We start from the raw sequence: 21,670 nt of genomic DNA, 5'->3' as shown, positions 1-21,670 counted from the left end.
ATGGAGACTTGCACAACTTGTTATTTCGCTATAAATTAAAGAACCGCTACCATATAAAATCCGCTTTGTTAAGGGTATACAAGGTATACTAGCGCCACTTTGACAGTTGCCAATACCATTAGTATTTTGGCTTGGCCTGCTTCTCTGAATTGGCAAAGACATACGCAGAGATACATGTACCTAAAACATAATCTTAGGCCGGAAAGCACAGAGGCAGAGGGTGCAACTGGGAGCAAGCAACGATGAGAGAGAGAAACACGGAAAACATGACACCTTTCTTTTAAGAGAGCTTTTCTTTTAACAAAGCTTTTAAGTATATTTTAAAAAAATATATTTATGTACTCAATTCCCAATTCTATCATTAAGGCATACAGCTCATCGTGGCCGTAGACTTTTTGAGACTGCTGACTATGTCTACCCAGTTAGGGATATAGACGTGATATGTAAGAAATCAACGCATTGATTTCACGCCTAATCATACTTGCATCGCAGTTATCACTTTTGCACTTTAATGAAGGTTTAATACAATTTTATCAGGCGCAACTCGAGTTAAAGGGGTCACGTTATCAGCGCACAGATTTCTTAAGCTGATAACGCGTACCGAGACGAGAAGAGCTCTGATAACAAAGAGCAATACTCTTTTCAGTTGTCATGGAAATGTATGTAAACTATTTTGAGTTGTCATAGAAATGTACGTAATATATTACTCGAAAGTACTTAAATTACTTCTCCACGCTGGGAAAATAAAAGGTAAAAATTGAAATTCGACTTACATTCTTCTCCATCGTGAATCTTCGTTATATGCACTTGGACCATTAAAACCACAATTTTTTTTTATGTATGTCCCCGTCAGAATTAAAATCTATATGCCTCTCGCACCGCGCAAGATAACAAAATGTATAATTTGTGAAAATTTCAAACCATCTAAAATTAAATGAACCGTTCGAAAAACATCACGTAGACAAGACTACATGTTTCTGAATAGATACATACATACATACATGTTTAAAGGAAGCTATCGTTGTTACCGGTAGCGTTGGAAAGGTCGAGGATATAAAAAAAAAACTCAACAAGGTGAGAGTTTAATGCGCGGATGAGGGATCCGTACATTGGAGTTTCATCATTTCCCTTGTACATACATAGTCACGTCTTTATGCATTACGGGGTAGACAAAACCCACAATCTCGAAAAGGCTGGAAGGCCCCGTTCAGCTGTATGGCTTAATGATGGAATTGAGATTCATATTGTGACAGGTTGCAAGCCAATCGCCTAAAAGTTGTCAAGCCAATCCCATTGAAGGGAAGAGATGGAGTGGTCCTATTCTCATAGTGCCCTCCCGGCATACCACACGGTTTTTTCTCTAACATTTGGAGTGCTTTCATGGTGTTCCTTCAAGTAAGTCTTTAATTCCATTTTCGTATTATTTAAAAAAAACGATTGAACATTATAACAAGGTTGGTTAAAGTCAAAAAAAGGTTCTATAAAATAGGCCGATAACAAAGTTAGGAACTTCTCTGCTTTGTGCATTATGAAATGATATGTTTAGAAACCCTTCAAAAACTTCTAAACCAATTTCTTCGTAACTTGGAGTGTTCCCTAGTATGTTAATATCAATAACCATGCGGCGAACATGGCTTTTCTGCCTTTACAAGACTAAAAGTTCTGTCTACCCCGCAAGGGATATAGATGTCACCATACTATGTCATTGCATGTATGTAAGTTAATATCTTCTAATATACGTCAGATATATGACAGACAAAGTACAGCTGAAACTATTGGTAGTAGAAAGCTCAAGTTTGGCATAAAATTAAGGTTCTCTGGGTAGGTGGTAGGAAGGTCTGGCTGTAGATGAGCACTAAGAGAAATCTTCCCGAAATTCCCACGGGAATTAACGGACTTCTTTTAACGTGGGCGAAGCCGCGGGCGTCCTCTAGTCTGATCAAAATCAAAATCTATAACTCAATATGACATAAAGTTTTGCAATCACCTAAATAAAGGCCGAACTAATGACCGCTTTACCGAAACAAGTAAAAAAAATAATTACTGAACACAGGAATTTCAGAAAGTGACACAGGGCAGTTCTATTGTTCTCACATGTTTAGACACGGACCGACAACACGACTCGGTGTTTCACTAACACCAACAATATTACGCCGATTCAGAGAAACTGTACGATTCACAGACGAGCGAATTTAACTTTCACCATATGTACGCGGACCTACGATGGGTTGGAATGACGACATGTCTTGCAAAAAAAAAAAGCAGAAAAACATGATACAATCACGCCTCTTTCCCGGAGGGGTAGGCTGTAGCTACAACTTTCGACTTTACACGATCCCTGCAAACTTCTGTCGCTTCAACCATATTCACGGATTCAACTCTCTTCACGAAAGCTCACCGGTTAAGGATAACTGCCCTTGACCTGAACTATCGCCCGATTTGATCAAGCTACAGTTCCTAGTTCCAAGTATAGTTCCTAATAGGAACGCCGTATTCGTAGCCGTGGATTGGGGATGCGTAAAACAGAATGAATGAATCTCTCTGTATTTGTGAATATATCTAAAGGCCATTAAAGGAGAAACCCTGGAGTTTATTGATTCTACCTTGGGGAGGTGACCATGGTTCAACAATGAACAGAACATAGTCTAAGACTGAGTAATTAGATCCATACTTATCCATAAAATAGGATATGTTCATTTTCATTAAGAATAAGGTAAAAATATTATAAAGAGAAAAAAATTGTATTTTTTTGTTTTTGTTTGTAATCCTGTACGGCTCACGTAAAATTCCACTTTTCTCTCCTCCACATTTACACAAAAACTATACTCGTAACACATTTATACATCGTTCCACCACCATATTATATAATAAAGAATTTGGAAATATAGATCTACTAAACACTACTCTAAAATGATTAAAACTCAGTTTTCAATCTAGTTCAACTGATAGTAATATAATTTTATAAAACACTTATACTTATATAACAAACTTAATTAACCTAACACTGTAAGCTATTCTTAGTTGATTTTGTTTACAAATTCCTGCCATGTAATTAACCCTTTTTATTAAGTACATCACTTTAGGGCACTATAGGTCTTTAAATTGTACTCATAGTTTATGTAAATTTCTATTTGTAAACGACTGTTTGTTGCCTAAATAAAGATAAATTAAATAAATAAAAATAAAGTAATCATAAATTGTAACGAAAAAATTAGTGTACCGATTTTGATATTTGGCATAAAGACAGACAAAACTTTCAGAATAAATTAAGTTAAGTATAATGGAAATAAATAATCCAGGTTATTTTTTTCTGGAAATTCCCAACAAGAGTGAATCTCAAATTTATCCATAAAAGAAGTATTCAACAAGAAACACAAAAATGGCAAGGACTCAAGGAGGCTAATTGGGTTCATTTGTTCAGATTCTGAGTTAATTGGATTTGACACAGCTTATATTCAGAGATTTTTTTGGTAACCAAATTTTATAACAATCAACTACAATCTACTAAAGGTAGAGTTCATTTTGTTGCACACACAGTGATTGTATCAAAATTGGCTTCTGGCAAAATACATTGCTTCCAAAATTATAAAATTATTTTCAATATATAAATGCTTATAGGGTTAATTCTGTGCTTCGACTGAAAGTAATAAATACAATAGTCAGAAGTTTCCAGAAAAGATTGGCTTAGTTAAAGAGGCAATAATCTTACTTTTCTTAGAAAAGAAAGAAACTGACAAGTTTGCATGAAGAGTTATGAATGTGGATGAAGCGAAAGAATTATGCAGAAATTGTGGCAAATGGAAAGATGTGGTCTCCGCCTACCCCTCCAAGAGAAAATCATGATTTTATGTATATATAGACTTGGCAAGTTGATAGCAAATTATCACACATGCACAAACAGTCAAATAAAAATATGAGTGGTAATGTAAAGTTATCTTAAGTATGGAACTGATAACAGAAATCTGTAGTAGACTGAGTACACTGTTTATCTAAGAAGATCATCTTCTGATAATTTTTATCTAAATATTTCCATTGTTTACAAATTAATTAGGTCACATTTTCTGCTTAGTTTATTAACTCAGTGATTAGAAGTCTTCCATTAATAACTACAATATACTAGCATACTAATGATAATTATATGACTTTAAAACTGTTTTGCCAGGGTGACAAGAGTATGTAACTCTGAACAGATATTTTCTTACAGAAAATGTTGCTCCTCATCATGTTACTGTAATGATGATGAAGATCTGATGATGGTGATTAATGTACAAATATATTGAAGAAATTAACCCATGTATATGAGTGTCTTTGCTTTAATATCTTCTTGTTAGGTAGTTTTGTAAATTAACTACATATGGTAAAACTTAACAAGCTTATAAGAGGTAAGATCTATAGAGTATGCAGACCGCTGCCCATTAAGTGTAAGTGAATTAAGTACTTGTTAGCAGACTACAGAAATATTTAGAAACAAAACATCATTCCCTAATAATGTCATAAGAACTCTATCAATCAGTTTAATATTTTGAATGCAATAAAGTGACTAAATTCTATAAAGATTTACTCTCACTAAACATGAATTAAAGTATGCTTTAAACTCACCTGGGGGACTGTCAGTCAGAATAGTGATTCCGGATGGGTCAACATGTGGAGGGAATGCCTCATACAGGTCGGGCTCCTCTTCAAGCACTGCCGACAACATAGCTGAGGGCATCCCGGCACACACACACTGACTAGACACTACACAACACTTCACTTATGCTCCTGGTCCGTAGTTAACCGGAGCTCACACTTTGAGCCCAAACCATTACACGGTATAAACAGTCTCAATGCCTAAGTCAAATCCTGCTGCACCATTTTTAAATCTGAAACAATTAAACCACTAACTCAGATAAAGTTCTGTAATTGAATCACAGATAAAGTGACCTTTACTCAGCCGAATGGCAATCTTTGTTGCCTAATTGGATATAATTAAAAGAGTATGTATCAGCTGATTGTTACGCTGCCAGGGCAGACTTGACATTTTATAGCTATTTTAAGACTTTGGGCAGCTGATCGGGCGCGCTTCAATGTCAGATGCCAAATCCGAGGCATGCAGAGTGATCGCGGGCGTGATAATTTCTAGTCAAAATTATTGTATGAAAAGCTAGCCCTCTGCGGCTGCATGTTCACTCACCGCAATCCTGACGGTAAATGATGCGGTGCAGGATCTGCGACTCCGTATTTGCCCCTTTGGGCTCCCCGCGGCGACTAACCCAAGTGGCCAGTTCCCGGTCCCGGCCCAACGTAATCACGTATGGGATAATAGTCTCGAACGGGAGCCAACAATTTTGCTTTGTTGCTTAAACGAACCACACAGTCCATCACACACGTTTATTGATAACTGACCACACGCACGAATTCATTGTAATATAAATTCACTTGAAATTATGGGATAATTTACGATGTTCTTCGTTAATCAAATTATCGATGTATCCGGTGAAAGTTATACGAAATATTCGTAAGACAATTCGATTGTTATGGTAATTATTATTAAGGGTTTGTTTTTCGTTTTACTAATGATTATAATTCTGTCCGTCGAACAAATCGCACGAAATAAAATCCGCGATTTGAGAGAACGTGAACTCGCCTCTGTATTCGCCCAACAGGAAGAGCATAGACTAAATGCAAAATCAGAGGGAGGGACTAGGTACTTACTAAATACAAATCGAATTCAAAGATTGGGAGTTGAGATAATTTTATGATATTTATACATTTGGGATTCGGAAAACCAAAAACCAATTATTTCTTAATGATATGATTTACTATCCGGGTTATTCTTCGGGTCTTTAACCTTCCTCAAATATTCATAGAATTTGGTCCAGCGGTTAAGACATGACAACGTAAGTAACAGACAAATATTTCGCTTAATTTGTAACTGAGAACCTAATAGAATGTAAATTGACGTATAAGTGATATTATGCAGGTACTTTTTAATTTTTGTAAAACGACTACTGATTTCAAAATGATTATTATATGAAATTATTTTATGCGATTTTATCTATAAGAACGCATAGGCAGAAAGTACGGGTACGCAGCGTGCGATATTGCCGGCGGTTCTAATTTTTTATAAGAATAATAATCTATTATTGAATTTGACCAAGACGTAGGTAATTAAGTGTAGAATATTATGTAGGTAGTATAAGTATAATTTTTACACAGCACAACCTAGCCCGGGCCTTGCAGTGTCCATAGACTCATAACAATCGAAATTCTCATTCATTTGTCGAGATTTATGCTTTAGTAAAAACCAAACCACAAAAAAGTAAATTTGAAATGTAACTAATTATACAAGACTTAGAGTAAAGATACCTAGGTACCTAGATTGTTTAATTGTTTAGAAAACAGTCAACAAACCAACAACAAACATTTCGTATGTATGGAACCGTACGTCATGATATACATAAAACATGCAGAGGTATTTTCATTTAAATAAGTTCTTTCTAGTTTTTATATATTTGGAAATGATTCCATAAAAGAAATAGAATTGTATTTTTATAATGACTTCTATGACTATTGTAAGTCATTGCCTTACATTGTGGAAAAATTAACAAGAATCAATGTCATTGGATTCTAACGTCATGTCTACGTCAAAGTAGTTTGACAGTTTGACATTGATTATTTTCATTCACGTTCGATCTACTTTGCTGTATCACTATTCACTCTTGTCTCTTGTTTTCTTTTTGTATTTTCCTCTTTTGGGAGGTGTATCTCACTTATTTTGTGCATCAAATCACGCAATTTTATTGAATATTGCTGTTTTATTATCATATGACGGCCATAATATGGCTACAACAAAGACAGATTGTCTAAAAGGTATGTTTCTTAATAGAATTATTTTCTTACCCTTTCAAACTAAATTTTTTTAGGGTTTCTGCATCTTTATAATTTTGAATGTTTCTTTTTACAGAAACAGTGTCAGTGTTAATAAATGCAATAGGGGATACCGACAACTCCGTTAATAATGTGGTGATTAAATCGTTGACTAAAATAGCAAACTGTTATCCAAATGAATTCATAGAGATATTTTGTGAATTTTACAAAAATACAGTCAAACCAAATACAACTCAGTTGGGAAATATAGTCAAGTAAGTTTTTTCTTTTATACATATGATCAGGCCTTTTTCCTGGATTGACACAAAATGTTTCATTTGCTACAATCCCTGCATACATTATCTACTTACATCAATGTTTGACCAAAAGTCCTCCATTTGATAAGGGTACATTTGTTAAGGTATCTCTTTGGACATTTCCAATTACATATATATGACAAGATGGCAACCAAATACAAAATCCAACTATTGATATTAATTTAATACTTAAAAACTAGATATTTCCAACCCAAACACCATTAGTTGTTATGTATTGTTCTTATTGGCAGTTGTGGTACAGTGATCGTGTGTTTGTCTGTGCGTCACAAAGAAACAAATACATTTTGTTGAATAAGTACCAAATAACAGAAGTTCCAAAGATTTTACCAGCCTAATCTGTATGTATCCTTACATATTACGTTGTATTATTGGTGTAAATAAATAAATAAATATTTATTACTTGTGTACCTAATCCATCTTCATATTCCAGGGTTCTAGAACAAACATGCGTGAACCAAGTAAAGAGACTGGAGGAGCGAACAGCTTCGGAATTGGTCACATCAATGTTACGTGCCATGATAGAGAACCCTTCCTACGAGCCGGTCGTGCAGATGGGAGCCTCGGCCGTGTTGGTGGCAGTCAGCCATGAACATCTGGATCTGGTGTGATATTTACCTGTCTTTCTCTCTCTCTCTCTCGTTTTGCCGACATTTCTTTTTCTACTATATTTAGTTTTAAGACCATTGACATGTAACAGATATTTTATGTCAAGTCAGAATTCTCTCTTCTACCACTTTTTATCTTGGTCTACCAAGATGTTTACCAATTAATATAAATAAATTTTTGTTTGAGGCTACACAATAACAAGTGAAATTTTAAATTATCATTAATAATACCAATTTTTTTCTAAAACAAAAGATTTTATGAAATGAAAGTTTTATCAGGGAATTCATGTTATCAGTTGTAATATTAGGTGCAATACCTACTTGTATATGATACAGTAATGTATTATGTTACACAAAAACTAATGGACCAGATTTTATTCTGATGATAACAAAAGCAGCGAAGTTTGCATTTTATTTCAATTACTTTATAACTTTTGAATGAGCAGCCAAGAAAGCTATACTAGAAATCATTTTTAAATTTATTTTGCAATAAAGATATGAAAATTATAACAATGTTAGTTTGAGAGAGTGGAGGTATAAGTCGGAGTAGAAAGGCCTAGACAAACGTATCTTGATCAATTAATGACGTCCTGGCAAAGGGTCGGGGCAAAAGTACCAGAAACCGCCGAGCTTGCATGAAGAGAGTTGAAATGTGGATGAAGCGAAGCAAGTATGCAGAGATCATGGCAAATGGAAAGATGTAGTCTCTGCCTACCCCTCCGGGAAAAAGGCGTGGTTTTATGTATGTACCTATGTGTGTATGTTGGTTTACCAAATAACAGATAAATATAATATAAATACTAATATCCTATTTTTTCATAGGCACAACAGTAACTATTAGCTATTTGTATGAACCAATTTCATTTCTTAACAATAAAAAGAATTGTTTTATAATACCCGTCCACCAGGTACTACGCTCGCTCATAAACCAGCTTTCCCCCGCGTCTGTACCGCACTACACGGTAGCCCACACCCTGGGCACGCTGGCGGCAGTCAACACGCACGGCCTGGTGCCGCACGTCAAGGAGATCCTGGGCAAAATGCTGCCCCTGTTGTCTCTGGTCAAGCAAGATGGCGTCAAGCAGGCGTTTGCTTATGGTGAGTTTATTTACTATAAACATATAATCACGTCTAGATACTTTACGGGGTAAACAGAGCCAACAGTCTCGCAAAGACTGAAAGGCCACTTTGAATTTGTATTGGTGACTTCCCGCGCGTTTAGTTTCTGCACATTTGTAGCGGGCATTTTCTCAGTTCAACCACTGACGCTCTAACTCTGAATGGATGCTAAAGTTGCAATACATTCCGTTTAATAAAAAATTAAATCAATTTGTTATCAAAGTGTTAAGCTAATAGAAATAGTCTTGTAAGAAATAATATTAAATATTCTTGTCATCAGCGTTCGGCCACTTCGCCATTGCCGTGTCGGAGCAAATAGGCGACAACGTCGAGAACGACAACATAACAGCCATAAAGGACAATTTTGTCACGGAGTTTTCAATCATCTTTGACGTGCTGTACAACCAATGGCTGCCTTCACACGAACACAAAGTCTCCGAATCAGTCCTCGAAGCCCTAGGCCCCATCACCAGGCTCATACCAGAACGACAATTCAATGAAACAGTCAATAAATTTGTACTGTCATTACTCTCATTGTACAGAAAACCAATAATTAATTTCTACTGCATCAGTCAATGTATATCGTATTTACTCTCGCCATCGCCCCTAAACCCCAAACTGACATTGAACGAAAACGTAATAAACTCTATAAATCATGTTCTTTTCAACTTGGTCCTTCTTGAGCCGGATTATGATCAGCCCCACACAGTTAAAAATCATTTCGAAGTGTTACGATGCTTCGATCATATGGCCGGACAGTTTCCAGAACAGACTATAGAAAGTTTACTTCACCAATGCAAAAACAACCAAGAAAAGGACAGAATGAAAGCGGTGATAATTCTAACCCATCTGACCACTTCGTCACAAGTTTTCGTCGAAAATTATGCGAAGAAATTCATAGCTTTACTAAAAGTTATGACAAATATGGAACAGGGATTAAAAATGAAGAAATTGTTAGTAAAAGCTATTGTCGGTTTAGTTTACAGAAATTGCATAGTGTCGACGGAAGATTTCGCTATGATCGAGTTTATTGTAAAACATTGCAGTTATGAAGCTAATTCAAATGTGACCAAACATGATTTAACTGATTTACATGACACTTGCAAGAGTTCTTTAATATTAATGTGCAATACTGTAACTAGCGTGCGTACGCAACTGAGGAACTTATTACTGACGGCTCTAACTGTGGATGATTTCACTGCTTCGATGTCTACCGTGAGCCACTGCCTTACATCGTTGTTACAAAACAATTCTGATGCCACTGAAGATACGACAAAAAATATAGACGAATTCAAATGCAATCCAGATCTAGTTTTCATAAGATGCATAACGCATGTAGTAGAACCAGACGCGACGGAGAAAAATAAGAATCTATTAATGTTTCTGGAAGAATATTCAGGTGATATACATAGGAATCTCAAGAATTCATGGACAGTGGAAATTCAGAGGTTGTTGAAGTTTGTCGATAAAGCGGAACCGAGAGAACAGTGGCATAACATGTTGTTGGACTTGCTGGTTTCGGCAGTAGAGCAAGTGAACAATAGCAAATGGGTGGAAACCATAGCGATGCTGATAACACAGCAGGTTGTGGCCAAAAAGCAACCGCCAATGGTGAAAGGAGTGTCACTGCAGTACTTAGCGGTGTTGTCATGCCACATAGCCAATGCAGCGGTAGTCGAGAACGTCCTAAAGATTATCCTATTAGCTCTGAAGTCAATACCTATGGAGGGCTGCGAGTATGTGAGCAACGCTGTAGGAATCGCAGCTAGACAACACGGAGAATTCATTTTGAACGAATTAGATGCTATTTACAAAGAAAACGAAGGTAGAAGAGGCAACAAAATTCTTAATTTCTTATCATCGAGAAATGCTAAAAATGAATTAGAATTGAATATCGTGAAGTATACGTTGATAACGTGCTACGGCAGAGTGGCAACGGAGTGTCTAGACGTGCATGTTTTAGCAAGATTAGGCGATAACGTTACCACGATTTTGTATGAGATCTTGAAGACCGCACCACAATTCGACTTGTGCAAAGCTAGTGTTACTACTCTGTACCAAATTAGCAAGGCTTTACAACCGGCGGCGCATCATAATGTTGCCTTGAGGAATCGTTGGCAACTTTTGAACGCTGTTTTGGAACAAATCTACAACTCCAATTTGGATAAGCGCAACGTTGAATTGTTCCCTATGATTGTGAAGGCTTCAAAAGCATTGACGAAGCTGCAGAAAGGAATACTGCCAGAGGAGAGAAACACAATATTGCGCGTACTGTTCAATAGTATTTTTGGAGAATTGTCATCCTTCAAGAGGAAATATGAAATCGAAGGCAACGGTGATAAGAATGACTTGCTAGCTAAGACTTTGAACGACAGTTTGACTTTACTTCACCAGTTGATACGGGAGTTGATAATCCAATCGACATGTTTGAGCACAATCGATGATTTAATCGGCCTTTTAACCGAATGGCTGAGAAACGAAAACGATGAAATTCGAACGGCGTCCGTGCTGATTCTCCAAGTAGTATTCGATACTTACATTAAAAACGTGAAATTGAATTACGAGACTCCAAGCAAATTTGGTCAGATGGGTTACCTACTAGGGTTAGTGGTTCCTGGTGTGGCAGACACGAATTTCCCAGTGAGATTAACGACGGTTGATTGCATAAAATTGATAATTCAAATACAAGATCTTTACGAAGGTCACACAGTGGAACCGGACGACGAATGTATGGGCAACTTGGCAAATCTGCAGAATAATATATTAACTAATGACGTGAACATGATTAGTGACTATTGTATGGCTCTATGTGATACGATTACTGTTAAGATACCTCACCAGCACACAATGCAGTTTATCGAGAGTTTGTTAGAAGGCTATGACGATCACGAGTTGAGGAGTGTTGGAATTAGTTCAGTTTTGGATGCGTTTATCACGAAGAAGGGCCAGGATTTGTACCAGAGTATAGAGCGGATAGTTGAGGTGATGTTGAGCACGATGGACGCGGTTGATGTGGAGGCTAGGATGAGGCTGATGAAGCCGTTGACGTCGTTGACCAGGCATCACTCCAATGCTGTGACGGCGGTGCTGTTGGCTCAACGGATCCCTTTGAAAGAGTGAGTTTAATATTTCTTACTGTTTTTGTATTTTATTTTATCGTTTGTTTTATATATTCTTTATGTAAATAAAATATATAAATTCCTCTTTAATAGTGTATTTATGGGCTGTATGTCTGTCAAAACAGTTTGATAAATAAATATATTCAGGTCAAATTAAACATATGTATTGAGTAAGTCTCTAAGCTTGAGACTTGTGTTGCGAGATACTAACTCAACGAAACTACTATATTATATAACATTATTTTTTATAGATTTCTCATCATTTCTCACCATGCCCTGGCCGAGATTCGAACCGGAACCTACTATGTCACAGGCACTAACCGCACAAAAGTATAAGTTTCACTTAAATTATTTATTTCTTCACCAGATGCGTAGTGTCTTGCTGGCGTTCATTAGCGAAAGACGTGGCGTTGTCCGCTGCGATAGTGGAGAACTTCCTACGACTAATGGGGTCCATAGAATTGTATGAGGACCCTTATCACATCACTGACAACCACATAGCTGCGCTTCAACCATTGACGGTAACTATACTCGTTAAATTTGTTAATTTCATATGCTGCATGGACCATTTTATTTTGGAATTCAATAGCACCCAATCCTATTGATAGTTTCTACATTCATCAGCGCATCACAATTTTTCTAATGGTCAAGGGCTTACCCCGGGCTCCTCTCCATAGTGGTGAGGATGCAACCGGGACTATATCTCGGGTTAAAGAAATCTTTATTCTCATAAGAAAAATATTCACTTACATGAGAACTTAGAATCTAGGCTTAGACTATACAAATGTAGGTATGTCGTTGCGTGCAATATCTAGAAGGAAGAAGAGAAGACTATACCATCAGATCATTCTCTTTTACAGCTCATAAGTGCCTTAGGCGAGATGCTGCAAGAACCAGCGATGAGACCCATCTGTCTCAACAAGTTTCCCGAACTGTTCTCAGTGTTGTACACAACATTGGCATGTTATATGGACGCTGAGCCGCCGGCGTATGTGATACCCACCAACAGGCCCCAGGAGAGGTTCGGATTCATTCCCAACAGGGACGCTATAAAGCTGTCTCCCGCTAAGATCACAGTGCACACTTTCAACGCGTTTCTCGATCAGGCCGACTGTCAAAAGGTAAGATTTTATCATTTATTTTTTCTGTGTGTGAGCAGGATGGAACGATATAATGTTTGTTTTTGACATCTGTCACAGATTAAATTATATTCGTTTTACATAGAATATATGAGTATACAAGGCGAGTGTTTATAGGGTGGCCTAGACGGAACATTCTTTAATCTAAATGTTGAATGGTACACTTGATTGATAAGCTTGCATGACAAGATTGATGATTGTGGATGAAGCAAAAGTGGTAGAGAGATTAAGTTATTAAGAGAGTAGTTACAGAGATTAAGCTATATTTTATATACAAAGCGAGTGTGAACGGGAATTATACCTTGATCTAATCCGGAAGATTCTGGTGTTTGGTCAAAAGTATATTTCTTTTTTTTTAATTTTATACCCACGAGCATGAGATGAGAAGTTTCATAAATGAATTAATGTTTTATGAATGAAGGTGAAGATGAAAGTATGGAGTGGAAGAAATAAGTATGGAGTAATCGTGAAAAACCACTAAATAGTCTGCAATGATCGTCGATAATAATTATCGTGCGTCGATAAATTATTGGCAACATTCCACATATTGCATTCCTTTTTCAAACCATATATTGTTGGCAGGTAAAAGAAGCCTGCTCCCTATGCCTGAGCGTGGAACATGGCGACTCCTCAAGCACCCTCCTGGAACTGGCGCCAATACTGAGCGGCGCCCTCTGTCGGTGGTGTCCGGCGCAACTCGCGAAATTGGTGTCCAGGGTGGCGCAATATTCAAGGTCACCGCTCCCGCCGCAAAGATGGGCGGCCCTGGCTTTGTTGGCGGACTTCTTGAACTATAGGTAAGTTTGTTTTAGTGCCTTAAGGCGACGGCCTCTGTGGCGCAGTGGTGTTAGTTCGCTGTCTGTGACACCGGAGGCCCTGGGTTCGAATCCCGGCCAGGGCATGATGAGAAAAGAACTTTTTCTGATTGGCCTGGGTTTTGGATGTTTATGTAATAAGTATTTATTATGAGATATAGTATCGTTCAGTTAGTATCTCGTTACACAAGTCTCGAACTTACTTCGAGGCTAACTCAATCTGTGTAATTTGTCAAAAAAAGAGACTATAGGCTTATAAACTTGATACTCCTCTTGTATGCGATGGGAAAGCAATTTGTAACTATTTGTACCTCAATTCCATCATGAATCCGTTTACGACATTCATGGGAAAGAGATCTTATTCTTTCTACACGGCACTATTGTATAATATCACATTGTATTGGTGTTTGTGGAAAATAAACTGTATTTTCATTTTTCAATATTAAAATCGTAACTGGGTTAAGTCAGCCATTGTACTTTTTTTTTAAATTCCATTTCTGTATTAAATTTAATTTTTTTTTGTTGTGCAATAAAGAGTTTGTAAAACAAAAACAAAATTAATTACAGATGTAACGACAATGCCGTGTTAGTCGAGACAGTGCTAGCCACTCTCAACACGGGCTGGAAAGACTCGCATCCGCTAGTCCGGTGTTGCAGTCTCCGCGGCGCCGCGAACGTGTCGCGCCTGCAACATGTTGCGCAACAACACGCGCTGCCTGCCGCACTCGCCGCATTAAACCAGGCGTTAGATGAGCAACACTCGTTGTGAGTCATTTTTATGTACTAATAAAATTTTTTTAGTAAATTCTAGTTAAAAAAAAATGTTAAGGTTGGGCAACCTTTTTAACTAAGGGGATTCATATTTAAGGATTCTCAGACTGTTTAAGCACTCGTTGAAAAATAATTATATGAACTCTTAATGATCTGGAACTGCACTTTGATTTGATCTTAAAAACATGCACTTTAATAAAATAATAATACTTATGCTAAACATCAAATCGGACTTAACTTTTTTCTTAATGGAATTCCAAGTGGACTCAAAAATTTTCTTTTTATTTTTTTGTATGTGGCCAGTTGCAACCTGGTAAACGAAGTAAAGAGTTTTACCCAATACTCATTTTGAATTATACTAAACACAGACCTTCTCAATATGTTCAAAATATTTCATGAGAATCGGTCAAGTCGTAGCGTATGTTAATGATTCCATCTATGGGTTTCGAGAAATAATTTTTTTTTATGATGATTGGATGTATAAAAATTTTCTTAATTAATTTATACTTCACTTAATATTTTAAGAAAATTGAATAAAGAAAATTAATGTTATTAATAAGTATATGTTTTATATCCCTCCAGAACGCCAATAGAATGCGTCCCCTTAGCCGCGATGCAAGGTCTCAGCCGGTTGTTGATCGAGACCGAGAAGATAGACAGAGAATTTGAGAGAGAGCTGCTGGCGATCTCTCAGAAAATACGACCTTTCATGAACACTGAGTGCGCACAGTTGAGGGAGAATTCTATCAGGTAAGCTTGTGGCGTTTAAGTTAAAACATCGCTGGTAAATGAGAGAGCAGGTAAAAGAAATTCCACTTTATACAACACATAGACAGCCTAAAATCAATGCTATGTAATCCCAAGGATGGGACCTAGCTATCTGTAGCACAGGAACTAACCTCCAGCCAGAGGTGAACTCTGTTGTATTATATGTATTAATAATAAAAAAAAATTAGAATAAAGACAATCTTTACAAGTTGGAAGAGGTCGTGGGTTTAGCTATAGATCTCGTGATCCAGCAAGTAGCCGCAGTATAGCGAGCCACTTGGTCAATGCTCATAGTCCGAAGGTATAGGACTCCCGGAGAGGGGCGCCGGGGAGACCAAAGCGGCACGACGTCACAAGTTTACCTAGACACTAGATTTCTGGAGATTTCAATTTCTTGTCTCCCTTCTGATAGATCTTTTCAGAACAAGTTATCTTCTTTTTTTTCTCCTGTCAGCAGTTTCGCTTACATCCTCACCTTTCTAGAAAGGAGGCCTGTGTACACCTTTATGACCATGATCCAAGATTTGGTGAATCATGTTTTTCTATACGAAGCGACTCCCATCTGACCTCCGCAATCTTTTTTGCTAAGGAATTTAACACGTATTTGATCATAGTTATCTTTCATTAGAAGTCATAAACCAAAAAGATTTAACTGAACAAATGAACCTATTCTGAAGCTTGGTTCTGGTTCAGATGCCATACGAAATTGAAAATTCAATTGAAAGATCATAGGTACATACATCAAAAAAAATTTATCAAAATCCGACCAAAAGTTCTAAAGTTATTGCGTTATAAACATACATACATATATAGAAAAAAGCTCCAAGTTGATTTGAAGACGTCACCCGCTACACTCGCTCGGCCAATTATCATCTTGCTCGAGTGCTTTGGAAGCGGTAGTAGATATAATTAGATTTCATTGATGTAACGTCAATAAGTGATACCTTGTATCCGATTTTCAAAATATATTTTTTTATTATATAATAATCATGTAATAATTGTCAATTTGTCAGGTTATTCGGCATCATAGCTCACATGGTGAAGTCGGAATCGCTGGTGGAGCAAGCAGTGAGCTCGCTGCCTTGTTTCTTGTTGCACCTCTGTGACCACAACCCGGCCGTGGTCAGGGTGAGTTGACAATCATTTATTCTCCGTAAAATATATATCTGTGACTGATATCTGTGACAACAATGTGCTATCTAATGCTCTTACGAGGGAAAACATATTGAGGAAACATGCAAATTCATGAGTGTAACCATGGTCCAATCAGGGTGAGGTTTCATCCAGACATTTAGATAAATAAAGAAATATATACGGGACAAATTATACAGATCGAGTTAGCCTCGAAGTAAGTTCGAGAGTTGCTAACGAGAGATACTAACTCAATTTTAATTATATATACTAGATAAACATCCAAGACCCAGGACAGATCAGAGAAAGTTTGTTTCTCATCATGCCCTGGCCGGGATTCGAACTCGGGACATCCGGTGTCACAGACAAGCGCAATACCGCTGCGCCACATAGACCGCAAATTAGTTAAAAGTGCCTTAAAAAATCTTAAATTTACCAAGACAGACGTGGCCTTACTAACGCATTTGTAACGCCGACTCTCTCGCATATTCTCTGCTACGTCACGATAAAAATAATTGTCCTATTTTCCAATGATTCCACTCCATATAAAAAGAAAATAAATCTGATCTTTGTTTTAAAACCAATTCATCTTCACCTCCCACAGGCCAGCAAGTTCACGCTTAAGCAAGTGTTCAAGACGTTCAACGTTAAGAAATCCAACGATTTCGTTCAAACTCATCTCCTGGATGAAGGTAGACTTTATTTGGACGAGTTCCTGGCGGCTCTTCTAAGGCAGCTGGCCGATGAAATGCCTTCTAGTGTGGTGAGGTGTCTGAACACGGCGGTGAATTATCTACATTGCGCCGCCGACGATATGAAGCCGCACCCTCCTTTGTTGATAGGTGGGTTCATAGAAATATCAATAGGTAAAATATAGTATTGGCCGCGTGTCGAAGTTGAGACTGACGAGTCTTAACTGGGCGCAGTCTTCTTTGCTACAAAATAGATCACGCAATATGTTTACTAATAAAGGCGATGATTAAATCGTTTTCTGACTAAATGCAATAACAATAGTCCTAATTACCTAAGTTTCTTATTTTCGATAAGGTGTAGCTTGGATATTATTGTACATATAGCTTGTCCAGAAATTAACAATGTAAAAATTGTCTATGTAATTGAGAATCACCAATGTGAAATTTCCAATGTCAATTCGCGCGAACACACTTAACACCCTTGAATCTTGTTCCAGGATTACTTTACGCAGAATTATACCGCATCAGATCCGAACACCCTGAGGTCACTGAACTTGACAGTGACGTCACCCGGACAGCCAGAACTCGCCTGTTGCAGCTTCTCAAAGACAGCAACCCCCAAGTGAGACAGAACTCTGCTATGGCGCTGGCTAACATCTGCTTGGTCTGTGCCGAATGACTGAGGTTTAAGTTAAGTTTTTCATGTTATAAGTTGGTGTTTTAATTATTTGTAACCATATTTCGTACTGGTTGTCTCTATCAGATCAGACTTAACTGGTCTACACTTCTTAAAATATAACTCTGTTGCCCGTGAATACGCCCGCGTGTTCGTCTCTCTTTGCGTAATCCCAACATTATATTAAGGGTCGATTTCTGAAAAAATAGTAACTTATTTTAAAACGCGGCTTTTCATCTATATGTATATCAAATTTCATTCGAATCTGTCCAGCGGTTTAGCTGTGACGGGATTTCGCATTTGTAATATTAGTAAGGGACTAGAATAACAACGAGACAGATATACCTACCATTATAATGCAGGAGCGACAAAGATAGAACATCAAGAACGAAGAAGAAGAACTTCTGATGTAAGGAAAAAAAGAGAAGATTTGTATCTTCATGAGGTACTTACGATTTGGATCTGTTCACCTCAGTTTAATAATCTGTTACCTTAACAGTTCGACTAATTAATTAGTTGATCGAATATGCCTTAAAAACTGGTCATAATTACGATGTATATCGGGCATGAATGTTAAGACATTTATTGAATGTAATTAGAAATGGGTGCCTTTTGAAATTAAATTATTATTTTCCTTCAAGTTTTTTGAAATATCGCTAGGTAGGATTCCTATTTAACCAATGTTTTCAAATATCAACTATGACGTGGCTTATACGACTATTAACTTATAATAACTGTCCGAAATTTTCATAATATCAACCTTAACAATATCGAAATTAAGTCTTTTGTATGCCTGTCTTTTATGTTTTGGGAAACAATTTTTGACAAGAAGTGAATAACTTCTGAAAATATGCGTTGACATGTCGACCGCCATGCTAAGCATTTAAAATATGGTCAATGTCTAATAAATTAAATAAATATATATAATTTAAATAAATATCGAGGTTTAAGGCGAACAAATATAGTTACGTTATGTTAATGTTATTATGAAATTTATTCAAAATTGCTTACTATTGTTGGTTATTTTTTGACTCTCACTTAAATAAGAGACTGAAAAATGTTGATGTAAATATAATTAAGACTATCAAAACTTTTTACAGTGCTATCTATAATCCATCAAACTATACATAGACGACCGATACATTTTTTCTTTTACCAAATCTGTAAAAAATGCCTTACATACATACATTATATCTCATCATCAGAGATCGGAATAGGTAGATTGATTTTATGTACTTGCATCATGAATTACCATAGAAAGCATAACATGGATAAGCCTCTTTTCCGGGATTCCATTTCAGTACTTACACTTACAGTAAACTACATTGTCCGCGGGTAACATAGGACTACAATTTACGTGAACGAAGTCGGGGGAAAACAGCTACCACTAATATATTCTTCATCCCACTTGTAAAAATTCCGGAAAAATCTTAATAATTTACAAATCCCGCAATCCTGGAGGCATGTCTATATTAATATATACGTTTCAGTTCATTGACCCCAATTCAATCTACCTATTCCGATCTCTGCTCATCATGTACTCTTTCACAGACCCTAAGCCTTGAAGCCAACAATTAATTTTAAAATCTTTATTGCATAACATATAGTACATCAGTTGAATTACAGTCACTGCTTATAAGTAGGTACAATATGAACCCTGTTGGACATCGCAATTTTAAAATAATATGGAACGGCTAAAAAAGGTTTATATCGGCTTTAATATTTAATTGTAAAAAGTCGATAGCCAGTAGAGGCACGTCGGATAGTTATTTAAGAGGCGCCTCGTACAGAGTTCTATTCATCTCTTTCTTATCTTTGTGTGTTCCCACTTGTACCATCAAACCCAGAGCTTCAAGACCTTGAATCAATATTATTGTATATTTAATTAGTTTATTCCTTTTAAATAAGTATCGTTTTAAAGCGGATGCCTAAAGGCTCATTTACAAAGTGCAATGCGAGCCGTTAAGTTAAAAGTACAACTTAAGGCTTAAAAATTATTGTACTACTTTCAAGTGCGTGCTATTAATGGTATTTTTAGATGTGCTAGATTTAAATCTCTTCAGGTTATTTGTAATAAATAATAATAATAGATATGATCCCGTATTTTTTCGTAACGGTGTAAATAAAGCCTCAGGTTGTTAAACATAGGAGCTTTTATTTATTAGCTTTTGATTCATTAATTAAAACTACTTTATTGTTAAAGAAATTACTTTATTAAGAAATAAATTTATGAAGAACGCTAAAAACAGACGGTGCAATAAATGCTATGAAAAAATTACTTACAAAATATAGATTAAGTGTATAAGCTATTTTATGTTTTTTATAGTTCGTTACAATATAAATATAATAAATTTTACCCAGTAGTTGGAACACGACGAAGCTAAAATAAAATTATCAAACAATAAATAGCTCTTAATTAAATAATGTATGAAGATCAATTAAAAAAACAATTTGTTATCAAAAATATATGAAAAACAGTTTATAAAAATTGCTTCGCTGAATGCAATCGATTTTAGTCATATGATGTGATAAGTAAATGTTTTTGTTTAGGTATTATTTTTAGTTTTAAGTTTAATGTTTAACCAGCATAGTAGAAGGCGGTGTTCGCATTTCAATAAACGTTCCAGTTATATTTGTTGTTTCATTTCTTCGCCTTCAATTCCCTTGGGGTTGGTCCGTGCTATTAAGAAAAATGTGTTTTAAACATCACAGGACATAAAAAAATTGTGCCTTAATAAAATATTTTTTTAATATTTTCTTTTTTAATAATAAAGTTATCAATAAAAAAACGAACAATGTATTAATGTCTAAATATATTCAACAGAGGACCGGAAAGTTGAATTCTTAACATGTTGAGTTTACAAAAAGTTTAATTTTCAGAATGTATCAAAATCCCAAAAATTAAAACTATGTAAGTATCTTTAATCTACGAGTAATCTAGTGACGTAGATAAGAGTATAGCAACCATTTGTAGTTCATTTATATAATCAAAATTAATTTGTACAATTATATCTTTGGAATTATTCGAAGGAGAACTCTTCTTCTTCAAAGCTGAATAGTTTATAAGGTAACAAAAGAAACAAACTCACGGTCTACAGCGTGTCCAAAACTCCTTGGTAGGCTCACAGTGGGCTCGTACCTGTCTCCCGTCCCATTTTACAGAGTCCATTCGCCATTCCGGTGAAACTACACGAGGAACATACTTCTCCAGTTTTATCTGGTGAAAAAAAAAAAACTAATCAATGTGCCTGTTTGAAAAATTTGTAAACGTTACACACTTTTGCATTGTTATTTTAGAAAGCACTAACATAACTTTTTTGCCTACGGTGTAGACGGAGCCAATATCCGCAAGACTTAAAGGCCACCCTGAATGGCTTTATGATGGAACCAAGATTTAGTGAAAAATAGAATAATACCTAATAAAATTAAAGCAACACGGATTTGGATAATTGAAGGTTACAAAGAAATCTTTGTCATATAATTTAATCACTTTTATCTCTCTCTTTTGTCATCCACATCTAAGTTATACAATACAAACATAAAATCTTATTTTAACCTCCTTACTCTTCTGCCGTGGAACGATAGACAGAGACTATAACTTTCGACTTGTCACGATCCCTGCATAATGTATTTTTAATGGCCGTGTGG

The 21,670-nt window shown here is 36.3% G+C and overlaps 2 protein-coding genes across 6 annotated transcripts in view; one reads left to right on the top strand and one right to left on the bottom strand.

Moving 5' to 3' along the window:
• Positions 1 to 5,637, bottom strand: part of LOC106143108 (GTPase-activating protein skywalker) — a 75,766-nt gene extending 70,129 nt beyond the window's left edge. For all 5 annotated transcript variants that reach the window (XM_060952127.1, XM_013345092.2, XM_013345093.2 and 2 more), the window contains exons 1-2: positions 5,174 to 5,637; positions 4,600 to 4,862 (exon numbers count right to left, since the gene is read on the bottom strand). In XM_060952127.1, the coding sequence (XP_060808110.1) occupies positions 4,600 to 4,711 (112 nt within the window). In that variant the 5' untranslated portion in view covers positions 4,712 to 4,862; positions 5,174 to 5,637. The remainder of the gene's footprint in view (positions 1 to 4,599; positions 4,863 to 5,173) is intronic.
• A 1,042-nt stretch (positions 5,638 to 6,679) lies between these two features.
• Positions 6,680 to 20,654, top strand: LOC106143107 (maestro heat-like repeat-containing protein family member 1). Its single transcript, XM_013345091.2, has 13 exons — positions 6,680 to 6,852; positions 6,947 to 7,124; positions 7,618 to 7,789; positions 8,701 to 8,890; positions 9,192 to 12,027; positions 12,398 to 12,551; positions 12,891 to 13,151; positions 13,752 to 13,966; positions 14,552 to 14,749; positions 15,338 to 15,505; positions 16,537 to 16,651; positions 17,259 to 17,496; positions 17,844 to 20,654. Exons 1-13 carry the CDS (start codon positions 6,822 to 6,824, stop codon positions 18,023 to 18,025), a joined length of 4,938 nt encoding a protein of 1,645 aa, XP_013200545.1. The 5' UTR covers positions 6,680 to 6,821; the 3' UTR covers positions 18,026 to 20,654.
• Positions 20,655 to 21,670: the final 1,016 nt, after the last annotated feature.

This window comes from Amyelois transitella, chromosome 2 (genome assembly GCF_032362555.1).
Source record: "Amyelois transitella isolate CPQ chromosome 2, ilAmyTran1.1, whole genome shotgun sequence".
Lineage (NCBI taxonomy): Eukaryota > Metazoa > Arthropoda > Insecta > Lepidoptera > Pyralidae > Amyelois > Amyelois transitella.
The sequence above is the reverse complement of the archived record's forward strand: the minus strand, read 5'-3'. Positions and strand labels throughout refer to the sequence as shown.